This window comes from Primulina eburnea, chromosome 9 (genome assembly GCF_022965805.1).
Source record: "Primulina eburnea isolate SZY01 chromosome 9, ASM2296580v1, whole genome shotgun sequence".
Taxonomy (NCBI): domain Eukaryota; kingdom Viridiplantae; phylum Streptophyta; class Magnoliopsida; order Lamiales; family Gesneriaceae; genus Primulina; species Primulina eburnea.
The window spans coordinates 2,068,846-2,081,477 of NC_133109.1; the positions used below are offsets into that span (position 1 = coordinate 2,068,846).

The window sequence follows — 12,632 nt, forward strand, 5'->3', positions numbered from 1 at the left end:
AATAAATGGTCACATTTGGTAACTACGATAAATTGTTCATACTGGTTAGAGTAATCAAAACGTGATGTTTGAGTTTTTGTATCTTTTAAAATATTTGAGCTGCACAATTACTACTACCTATAGTTTTTGATAAAATGACAAGCATTCGATCCTATTGATGTATGTTCAAATAATATATTTGTATTTCGTATCTGTAAATAATATTATTTAAAAATATCCAATTTTGCCGTCGGCGATTCTCAATATATAATTACTATATTAGCTAGCTGTAATCTAGCGACCCTTTTCAGCAACCATCTTTCCCAATTTCTTAAACAATAATAAATAATACTACAATGTCAAGTTTTTTTAAAATTAATATTTTTTATTTGAGATTATTTTGAGTTAACCTTTTGTGTGTGTCATTTTCTTTTTCCTTTTTTGTGGGTAAAACTCGATGAAAAAAGACAGAGAATAACAGATTTGTGATCGATATAGAAATTTTTGGTTATGTCGGCCGAAAATTAAGAGAGTGTTGCATCAATTACTATTTCATTTTCAAGATAAAAAGATCCCTATTTCTTCTTCATCTTCTTCCTGCTATACACACACACACACACACACACACACACTAATTTGTATGTGCAAGTCATATATAATTTAGAGCCAGCTCAAGAATTTTTCTGGGTTCTTTGGTTTATCATCTTTTTTCTAATATCTCGCCTTTTCTAGAGGAATCAAATCTTTGAGAGCTAGCTAGCTAGGGTTTGTAGGTTGTAGCTTTCCTTAATTGAATTTAGTGAAATTTTGAAATTGTTGGCAGTAGATTTTGTTGTGGTTTTCTGGTGTGCTGGATATATATCTGAGCACTAACATACAGGCATAATTAATTGCTCTGGTAAGATTAGGAAATCTTTGAGGTTATTTTATGGTTATTCTTGATAAGGGTTTTTTTTTAAAAAAAATATTTGTGAGCTTTACATAATTTTAAATTTGCAAAAGGGCTTTAGGATTGATTCTTGCAGCAACAAAAATGGTGAGAGGAAAGGTGCAAATGAAACGAATCGAGAACGCGACGAACCGGCAAGTAACGTTTTCGAAGCGTAGGAATGGGATCTTGAAGAAAGCTTATGAGCTTTCGGTTCTTTGTGATGCAGAAGTGGCTTTGATCATTTTTTCTCAGAAGGGGAGACTCTATGAATTCTCGAGTTCAAGGTGATTAAGCTTCAATTAAAAAATATTTTTTTATTTTTTTTTGGAAATATGATCATATTAACCAATCTCTATGAAATCCCATTTGGATATTATAACTTTTTTTTAAATTAACAAGTTTCATTTAATTCAATTTGTAGTACCAAATTAAACTCCAATTTCTTGATTATAATATGCATCAATTTAGGGTCTTTTTCTCCTATGTCATTTGATACTTGAACAGAAACTTTATCATTGATAACTCTCCATTTTCTAGCTTTTGTTGATCCAAACCATGTGGGGGCAGTGCTCCCCATGTAGCATCGAAGCAACCTTTTTGTTGGATACTTGCAAAACGAACTACCTTAATTGTATTCTATATTCTTTGAAGATTGATCCCGAATTCTTGAACAAATCTAAGTAAAATTTTATTTATTTTTTGCTCAAGAAATTGGAATTATTTTGTGTGTCTATATATATAGTAAAATTTTATTTATTTTTTGCTCAAGAAATTGGAATTATTTTGTGTGTCTATATATATATATATATATATATATATATATATATATATATATATGTAAAATTGATTAACATAAATTTTATAGGTAGCTAATTACTTGAATAAATTCAATTCAGCATGCAAAAGATAATAGAGAGATACCTGGAGAATGCTAAAGAAGACAGGAATAATTCCATTGTAGTTGAACAACAAATACAGGTTTCTATAGATGCTCTTATTTATGCTCTCTCTTCTACATGAATTGCACTTATCGATATAATTGACGAAAAATATTCGACGAACTCGAGTAATTTGGCGAATTTTTTTTTTATAAAAAATAATAAAGATACTGATGTTCATATAAATTGTTGTGATTTTTTTAGACCGATTCTTCTAACACGTCTCCATGGGCGGAGCTAGACATTTTTATTTGGGAAGAGGGGTGAATTTCTTTTCAAATTCACTATATTATAATTAATAAATAATAATACAAGCATAATGTTTAATATTTATTCATAAAATAAAAGTAATAATAAAATTCATTGTATTTGACATATATTAAAAAAAGAAGAAATATGAGTAAGTCTCTTATAAGACGGTATCACAGATCTTTATTCGTGAGGCGGATCGAACTTACTCATATTTTGCATAAAAAATAATACATTTGGCATAAAAAATTATTTTTTTATGGGTGACCTAAATAAAATATTTGTTTCACAAAATTGATCTGTGAGACCGTCTCACAGAAGTTTTTGCGAAAAATATTAAGTAAAAAATCTCGTTGAGAATAGATTTATTATTATTCATAACGATGAGTGATATATAAGCCTCCAAGAAGTGAAAAACAAAATAAACATATTGAACCAAAAGCACAAAAGAAATACTATTTATTTACTCTATTTATTGACAAAAACAACAACGATTTAAACAAGTATCATCAATTAAATTGTGTGATCAATAAAAAAAAGATACTTAAGGAAGATAATAAGTTTAATGAAACAAAAATAATAATAAGGAATGAAATATATCACGTACTATAATAGAATTTGTCCCATCAAAGTCTTGTAACCCGTAGAAATAAGCAAATAAATAAAAATAAAATTAAATCACATATTGAACAAATATAGGTTTAAGACTTGAGAAATGGAAAATATATGGAATTTAGAGTTTGGGGAGAAAAGAATAAAAAGTTGGATAATGAATAAGGTTAAATGAAGATTTATTTTTACCTAATGGAGTTTTATTTTTATGTCCTATATATATTTATATTTTTCATATAAAATCAACCTAATACCTTCTTAGAAGAGATTTGAGGGGAGGCGACACTTTATCCCGCCCATGTACCCTACCCCATACAGTAGTAAAATTTCATGATATTATTGTTGTAAATATCGATGTACGATATATTTGTTGTACTTTTAACATTATTCTCTCGAAGAATATATATTTCATTCAAGAGTGATGTTATTCAGAAGCTGATGATTGTTGCATGCAGAACTTGAAGCATGAAGCAGCCTTCATCTCAAAGAAAATAGAGCTCTTAGAAAATTCCCAAAGGTCCCTTTTTTTATTTTGTTATTTTATATATATATATATATACCCAAAGGTCCCTTTTTTTATTTTGTTATTTTATATATATATATATATATCCTTTCCTTCTAAATTTGATTGAATTTATGGGTTTGACAGAAACATTTTGGGACAGAATCTAGGAACAAGTTCATTGGAGGATCTTCAAGAAATTGACAGAAAGTTGGAAAAAAGTCTAAAGAAAATCAGGGACAGAAAGGTAAATTCACATGGTTGCCTTCGAATACTCGATAACTTCGAGTCAACTCGGACTTAATCGAGTTCTAGAATTTTGACAATTTTTTTTAAAATCAATATTTATGTCTAAAGATCATAATCAAGCTATTTTTTAACACTACACACTAGCATAATCCATTTTAAATTATGAGTGAGATGTAAATTATTAAGACTGGCATGATGTTTTCTTGTTCGTTTTCCAGGATCAACTGTACAAAGAGGAAGTTGAAAAATTGCAAGCTAAGGTAATTAATTATCATGCATTTGTGCTCGCGCCTCGGACTTATGGATAGGACTCCTAACCGATAAATGGTGGAGCCAGAAATATGGTTCTTCCCGAGCTAGAATTTTAAACTCTAGAATCTTTTAATATTTTAAAATGATCTAGCGAGATTAATACAGATTATACAAAATTTACGTAAAAATTTTTTTTAAAAAAATAGCCCGGGTGCCAATGAATGTGGCTCCGCCACTATAACCGATGCTAGCTCAATAATCATTCTATCTCGTGTTCAGGGACGGACTTAGCAAAGACTGAGGCAACCGGCCTAAAACAATTACACAAAAACTCGTGTGAAACAATCTAAAATGTCAATTTTGTGAGATAGATCGACCCAACTCACGAAAGTATCACTTTTTATGTCAAAAATATTTTTATTCTCTATAATATCAATCCATTTCACGAGATCGTCTTACCAGAAATCTACTCAAAAAAATTATACATCCGTCATCCTCTTTGCACCTCTAGAGTTATTCCCTCACCCACCCCTGGCTGCTTTAGTTTAATATCATATTCCTTTGGCTGTTTTGGTAATTAATCGGAACTTTGTTACCTTTATTCAGGAGAAGCTTCTGTTGGAAGAAAATGCAATATTGTCCCAAAAGGTGAGCAATATTATTGCACACAGCCCCTTTTTATTTAAATATATAAATCTTCCCATTTTTTCATTTTTATTTTTTGGTTTGTGAGGTATTACGTGTTTTCATATGTTAATTAAACATGATTAAATTCGTTTTTAAATATTTAAATTTTGAAATAAATTTATTTTACATTTTTTTGTCACCAATAATTTTTTTCATAAAAAATAATCGTTTTCGAGGCAAAACGGATTTGTTGGCTACACGTGATTTTAGCGCGTGACATATATTATATTAGATATAAAAAAAATAATTATTATTTTAAATGTCTCATAAAATATATCCATACGTATATGAATTTGATTTTATTTAATTTTTTCCAAATTTTTCCATTGAAATAGTTTTGAGAAATTGCAGAGTGGGTTGGAGGGTAGGTGCCGAAGCACAATAAGCACGGAGGTGGTGACTGACTTGTTTATTGGGCCCCCAGTTACACCAAATGGGCCCCCAGTTACACCAAATGGGCCTTCATAATCATTTGTCCAATTATACAAATATACGATGCATAATTTTAACATTAATTATGGTTTAATAAAGATACATGCACACTGCCAGTGGAATTTTGTTCTGTCAAATTATTATTTCGGAAATTGCAATTTTGGTTTAGTAAATTTTGATATGTACAATTTTGGTCATCATTATTGTCTAGTTTTACATTTAGTTCGCTGTTTTCGCTCACTTATGAAGTGTCACGTCGATACTTTCATTTAAAATGACTAAAATTGTTAAAAAGTGAAAAATACATTAAAAAAAAAATCAATTTTGACGATATAGGAAATCAAAATTACAAATAGACATATGCTAGAGGAGGAAATTTGCTATTTTTTTTTTTTCAATTGTTGACTATACATTTGTATATACCAGAAACAAATGTATGATTAGTGATGATAATTTTCCCCATGGGTTTGAGTACCCATGGAGAAAACCTGAAATGGTTATGGGGATCTCCAGATTTTTTCGGGCTCGGATTTGGATCGTCTCGAAAATAATATTAATAATAAAAAAATAATATTATTAGTATAATAATATAATGATAATATTATTTTTTAAAATATTAAGAATATAAGTATTGATATTAATATTATCACTAATAATAATAGATAAAAATAAGTTTTGATTCGTAGAATCCCCATACCCGCATCCGTCTTGCCCCACTAATATTTTTGAAACGGTGATAGGGATTTGATCCCTGTGACTTTTTCGGGATTTGGGGACGGAGATGACAAACCCACCCCTACCTCGTCCCATTTCCATCCCGATGTATGATTAAGGATGTCAACTTTTCCCACGGGTTTGGGGCCCCACGGAGAAAACCCGAAACGGGATGGAGATTCCCGATTTTTATGGTTTTGGGTTCGGGTTCGGGGATTTTTTAAATCCTCGATGTAGTTCGGGGTGAATATGGATTACTTACCCCATCTTCGAGCCCGTCCTGAAAATAATATCAATAATAAAATAATAGTATTATTATTATCAATGATATAATAATAATATTATTTTTTAAGATATTAATATTATTATTAATGATATTAATATTAATATTATCACTAATAATAATATGTTTTGCTTTGAAAAAATCTCTGAATCCGTTATCGTTTTGTCATATTAATATTTTTTAAACGAGAATGAGAAGTTGATCTTCGAACCAAAAAAAAGGGGATCGGGACGGGTATGAGGGTGGGGATGGAATTCGGGGACGGGATCGGGATGGCAAACCCGCCCCTCCCCCGGCCCGTCTCGCCTCGCCTCATTGCCATCCCTATGTATGATGCATCCCCATAGATTAGAGGCCCTAGAATTGAGAATTGGGCCTTTTTTGGGCTTGAGATTTTGGAGCATAAGAAATTTAACAAAGAAATATTATTAGTAATTAAATTTAGATTCTGACGATCTATTTTTCTCATTTATTTTATTAAGTCACAAAATTTGCCCCAAATTGATTTTTTTTTTATATACAAAAAATTAATTACACCAGCATGCCCTTTTATGCTATTACTTATATACTTTGAAGTTGGCGTTTTCATGTATCGGTTACGGAGACAAACTATCTGGGCTGGGAACTCAAGTGCTTGGAAGCTCTGAGGTAGTCCTAATCGGGCAATCGTAGACTCGATCATGCGAAGTTGGTCTATCGTTAGCCGACTATGATGTCCATGCATGCGTTTATCAGGAGAAATAGTTGTGAGTCGTTAATATGTAGCGTTCAAAATGTTTTCAAAATAATGACATGGATATCATAGATTTCATGTACTCGTACGTCGATAAAAATAGCTTAATTTAAATATGAAAAAACGATTAAATGTTTACATACACATTGGATCAACCAAGATTACTAAATAATTTTAAACATAAAATAGGTCGTTTGAAAAAAAAGAAGAAAAAAAAACCGATCATTTGGAAAAAAAATAAATAAATGAAAAAACAATTTGAGTTCTATCCTTTGTTGATGGAGATCAAAGTCTCAAAATATCCCTAAAGCTTGGTAAAAAAATCCAATTACCAGAAATTCAAAAACGGAGAATACGGTTCTTGAAAAAGAAAATGTTGTCATGGGGGCAAAGTAGGAAATTTACTCGAATCTACGTCGTCGGTGAATTTATTATTATTTTTCTTTATCGTTAATTTTTATTTTAAAAAAAAGAAAAGAAAAGAAAGCACGCGCACACACACACACACACATATATATATATATATATATATATATATATATATATATATATATATATATATATATATATACAAACATGCCATGTAACATATCCAATTTGTTTATATCTTGTTATGTTCGACATAGCTTAAGTCAATTTTTCGGAGAGTACATACATCATGTGAAGCAAACGCTTGAGCATGAGAAAGAAATTGGAAATTGATAAAATCCAATATGAAAAATGAAGGGTAAGATTCAATTTTTTAAATATACAAAAACATTCTAAATATTATTATCGAATAAAATTAATTTAAATTGTGAAATTGAAGAATTGGAAGTTTTTTTTTTCAAGAGACTCCCTAATGTTAAAATGTTATTTTGTTTTTTATAAAATTTGAAATTAAAAAATAAAACCAAGTCGTCCTTACAAGCCGCCAATTATTCAATCCACAAATCATGCAGGATGGGAATGGAAATTTCATCAAATTCAAATTTGTGTTGAGTTAATTGTGTTATGGATTGACTTCTTGAAATGTCATCGTGCTTTAAGTTGTTGACGTTGATTGATGTCAGATTTTAACGAGTAATATTATCTCTGTTGAGATATAGGGACAGAAAAGAATAACTAATCTCTAAGAGATATGACAGACAAACACTTCCTCAGACTCATAGATCTAACAGCTCGACCTATTACCAATCAAGCGGGTACCCTCTGTCCTATCATGAGTATAAGGAAATAAAATTGCGCATTGACTTCGTGAGACGGGTCAACTCTGCTCATATTTAAAATAAAATTAATATCTTGGCATAAAAGTAATAATTTTTTATGAATGATCCAAATAGAAGATCCGTCTGACAAAATTGACTCGTGAAACCGTCTCACAATAATTTTTGTGTATTATTGGTCTACAGCAAATATTGATGTTTAGTCCCAACAAAAAAAATTCATGCAGAGTTCCGTGACTCTTCTGCGTCCATGTCTATATAATTATTGTCATTTTCGTGGGTCACCAGGATGGAACTCGAAACTTGAAATTTTGAATGTAGACATTTTTTACATACCTTTTGTCTTTTAAAAAAAACAAAATATTACTAGAATTTCACAAAATTTACTTCAAGATAAAGATTATTTTTTACATCTAAATCAAAGCATCCAGATATTTTAAATTTTATATTAAAACAATTAAGTTATTTTTACTTACAAAAAAAATTGTTACAAAAATATTAATTTAACATATATGTCCTTCATCAACTTAAATTAAATATATCTAGACTTATAATATGTAAGATCTCTTCAAAAGTATTTTATATAAATCAATTTAAGTTATATACATAAAAATAAAGTTAACGAGCTCGAACATTTAACATTCTCATATAAACCAGTTTAAGTTGCATACTTTTGAGACGGTCTCATAAATTTATTTCTGTGAGATGAGTCGACCTGGTTCATAATTACAATGAAAAATAATATTTTTAACATAAAAATTAATACATTTTTATGGGTGGAGCTGAGTTAGAAACCTTATTATATCTTCACTATTTTTTTCTTTTCAAACCTTAATCTTCACTATTAACTAAAACATGTGTTACTGTAAACATTGCCTCAATAACATTCTTTGAATTACTAGCTAATAACAAATAATGATGCAACATTTGTCGTTCTACGAAAAATCATTATAAGTAGTATCACGTTTCGATCAAATTCACATCATGAATAATTATTGTTCTTCAATAATGTATCTCGTAATAGTTGGACCAATTTATAAATAATGAAAATCCCAAACAAAATATTTAGAGTGATGATACATGTACATCAATATTTGTACATCGAATCTTACATCATAAGAATATAAATATTAAAATTCAATTTATCAAAATCTCATTATATATTGAATACAGAATCTCGTAATATAATATTAAAATCTCACATATATATGATATATTGGATGTATCTTTAACATTATCATAATATATAACTTTTTTGTCAATCATAGTAGAATTGAGTTTCGTCACTAATAATTGAACAACTCAGTTCTTATATATCTTCAACAACTTAAATTTCATGTTTCAATCGTCCTTCAACTTCCTACTACACCAATTATTATTTCCCAACAAAATGTCTTTATATTATTATTTTTCTCACAATATTTTTCTCGTAAATTTATCTTTAGGGAGAAAATGTACTTATAAAAGGAACAATTGAAAATGGTCCCAACCAACCAACGAGATGTTTGAGATGTGATGGGACATACCTCGTACGGAAACAAATAAAATTTAAACTATTATTTATATATATATTTGTAATCCTTCAATTATTTGTAACTCGAAAAATTTAGAAAATCTATATATGTTTTAAAAGAGTTTGAAAACAAAACATTAATAATTCCGAGGGGTAAAATAAATATTATAAGTCAAACTCTAATAATTTGAGTTAAAGTTGTTGTTATTATTATTATTATATTTCAATTTATTATCATCATATTATAGATTATTATCTTATATTATGAGTCAAACGGTCGTATCAAAATTTTAGATATCGATATACAACGCTGCTTAACAATTCGAATTTTTAAAGAAGATCAATGTTATTAGCATTTATTGGTTGTCCCACATCGGTTGGATAAAATACATGAGAGTAGCATACATGGACTTGGATATCCGCCCCTTAAGCTAGCTTTGGGATTGTGGTAGGTCCTAATCTCAATCTTAACATTGTATCAGAGCCCAGGATACACCATTATGTGTTGGACTGTCTATAGTTAGGCAATCCGTTCTGCCCATAGTTGGGTCATTTGTAAACTTAACGCTTAAGATGTTCATTCCTAGACTTGAGGGATGTGTTAGTTGTCTTCATATGTGTTTTGGATAAAATAACCTGAAATTGTATATAGTGTGACTGTGGACAATCCTCTCCATTGATCCTCGCTTTTGGAGTTAAGTTAGGTCCACATGTCTCCATACACAGGAGAGTATTGTGCTCAATTTTGTCTTTTTTTCAAAAGCTTTTAAAAGACATTTTGAGCTCGTGCTGTAATTTGTGGTATGACTAAAAACCAACTTTTAAAGATCTGAATTGATTCTAGGAGATTTCAGTTGGAGTTGGTCTCAGGCCAAAAGAAATTATGATCTGTGTAGAGTCGCGTGTTTGTGTTAAAGAGTTAAACCTTCATTTTATCAAACAGTAGAGAATCGTCAAAGGCAGGTGGAGGTCGCCTTAGAGTCTATCGATGCCTAAGTAACTAACTTTTTCATAATTCATAAATAATTCATAAACTTACATGATAGTTGAATTCTTGTAGACCGGAGAAATAAACATTGAAAGATGAAAGAGAACTTGTTTATTTTACTTGAGAGAATGTTGTGTAAAATAATGTGTACCAAATACAATCGAAAGGTCCTTCTTAAATAGCACTACAATTGGCACTTTTATATACTATGCTTCCACTATGTGACATGAAAGATAAAATATTTATAAAACGAGACAAAATACAAATAAAACTTAGTGGAATATTTAGTAGAATATTCTCACTAATTAAGATTGAAAATTGTACCTAACTCAACTCTAAAAGCTAGCTCAATGGGGGAGGATTGTCTAAGACCATATATACAACTCTCAGGTATTTTATCCAACCGATGTGGAACAACTAACACAACCCCCCTCATGCCTAGGAATGAATATCTGGAGCGTGAAGTTTATAAATGATCCAATTATGGGCAGAACGGGCGACCTAATTATAGACAATCCAACACATAACGATGAAACTCGGGCTCTGATACCAAATTAAGATTGGAACTTGGACCTAACTCAACCCCAAAAGCTAGCTCAAAGGGGAAGGATTATGTAAGACCATATATACAACTCTCAAATAATTTATTCAACCGATGTTGAACAACTAACACTACTACTACTACAGAAATTACAATAAAAAACATAGTGAATACATTCCACTATGCAAATTATTATAATAACTATTCTACTTATTACAATGAAAAAATTATATGAATGCATATATTCCAGTGGATGATTCATATGAATAAGAATTCAATCTCTTTTAAGACAAAATTCGAATTTAATAACTATATGATTTTTTATTTAATTAAATGATATTTAAAAGTATTCCGTAAGATGTTAACATAGGGAAATGTCTTAAATTTTGTAATAAAATTTTAGGTTCAGGATCCAATTTTATAAGCCCTCCACTGTTTTAATTTTTTATATGCAATACCTCATGGTAAAAAAAAACTGATGTACCATCAAGTATTGCATACAATTTAAAATGTTGAAAAAACAATAAAAATAAAATTTAGACATTGAAATTTGATAGCTTATACATGTACTACGATGACGCTGTTTCGAAGCCATTGTTCTAAAAATCGACCTAGACACGCTCAGGTGCTAAGCGTTCGTCGACCGCCTAGAAAGCTAGTTGGACAGCCTAGACGGCAACGCTGTCTAACATGTTCTAGGTGGTTAGGGCTTTGATATTTATTTTTTTGGCTATTTTTTTAAAAGTTTTTTGTTTTTTAATTTAAATTAAAAATTCAATTAAAAATGAAAGGATTTTTTTATAAGTCCTAAACCAAAGTCGATCCAATGAGAAATGTGATTTGTTGGCTTGACCTAATACTTCAAACTCCATCTGCGATCTATAGTGAGAAAATTTCACAAAAATGATTTTGCATCCGAATAAGATAAGAAGATTGCAATAATGATTTTTAATTAATTTAAACAACGATTTGATATCCTAAAATATAAAAAAAATCATCTTGTTTTTTTATTAGTCATGTTTTACACACCTATATCAAACAATGATTTAATATCCAACAATACAAATAAAAAATAATTTAAAGATATTAATATATAATGTCACTAAATATTATAAATATTAATTTAAAAAATCCCATCGGCGCCGCATGAGCGACTAGGCACTAAGCAGTAGGCAGTCATCTGCTTACCGTTTTTTAGAACGCTATTCAAAATTAATTGATGTAGTTTCGATATAATATGATAATTTCAGCTCGAAATTAAAAGATGTATAAGAAAAATAAATTATAGATAAATAATATGATGTGATAAAATATATGTTATTTAATATGTTTTTATTGTGATTGATTAATTTTTTGTATTTTCTTATATGACCAGAATACTCCTATATTGTTTTTTCCCAATTTTTTTAAAAATTAAATTCAAATTAAAAATTAAAAATTACTCCTACAATTATACATATATAATTTACTTTCCAAAATAAATAAAATTATCACTTTTTTCGCTATAAATATTTAATCCATATTCTTTTCTTTTTTAGTTACCATCGAAATGCATTCAAAATGAATGAAATTAAATCAGAATGAACTAAATGAGATGTAGTTATTTCATGAAGAAAATTAGTTTTTGGAAATTAATTTAGGGCACAATATCAGCAAGCATCAAAATGGAAGAAATGATCAAGAAATTTTGAAAATTGAATAGTGGTGCTCGGCAACATCACCAACCAGAGTGGTTTCAATGGTGGTGGAAAATATGTAATTTCATCTGTTCACTGGATTTTATGACGTTCCTGTTAAAATTAGTTCTTAGAAATAAACTAATTG

General features: G+C 29.4%; 1 protein-coding gene across 2 annotated transcripts; it reads left to right on the forward strand.

The window, feature by feature from the left end:
* The first annotated feature begins 419 nt into the window (after window positions 1-419).
* On the forward strand, window positions 420-4,929 carry LOC140842154 (MADS-box protein AGL42-like). Of its 2 annotated transcripts, none has more exons than XM_073209962.1 (8): window positions 420-877; window positions 982-1,194; window positions 1,807-1,888; window positions 3,165-3,226; window positions 3,359-3,458; window positions 3,679-3,720; window positions 4,319-4,360; window positions 4,751-4,929. In XM_073209962.1, exons 2-8 carry the CDS (start codon window positions 1,013-1,015, stop codon window positions 4,865-4,867), a joined length of 627 nt encoding a protein of 208 aa, XP_073066063.1. In that variant the 5' UTR covers window positions 420-877; window positions 982-1,012; the 3' UTR covers window positions 4,868-4,929. The 2 variants fall into 2 exon arrangements, with proteins under 2 accessions (XP_073066063.1, XP_073066065.1); XM_073209964.1 differs by having other exon boundaries at window positions 1,005-1,194.
* Window positions 4,930-12,632: the final 7,703 nt, after the last annotated feature.

Excerpts from the sequence above, each read along its gene's own strand:
- LOC140842154 (XM_073209962.1), top strand. The coding sequence starts at position 1,013 with ATGGTGAGAGGAAAGGTGCAAATGAAACGAATCGAGAACGCGACGAAC. Across the intron at positions 1,195-1,806 it reads TATGAATTCTCGAGTTCAAG|CATGCAAAAGATAATAGAGA; the intron begins GTGATTAAGCTT and ends AATTCAATTCAG. Across the intron at positions 1,889-3,164 it reads TAGTTGAACAACAAATACAG|AACTTGAAGCATGAAGCAGC; the intron begins GTTTCTATAGAT and ends TGTTGCATGCAG.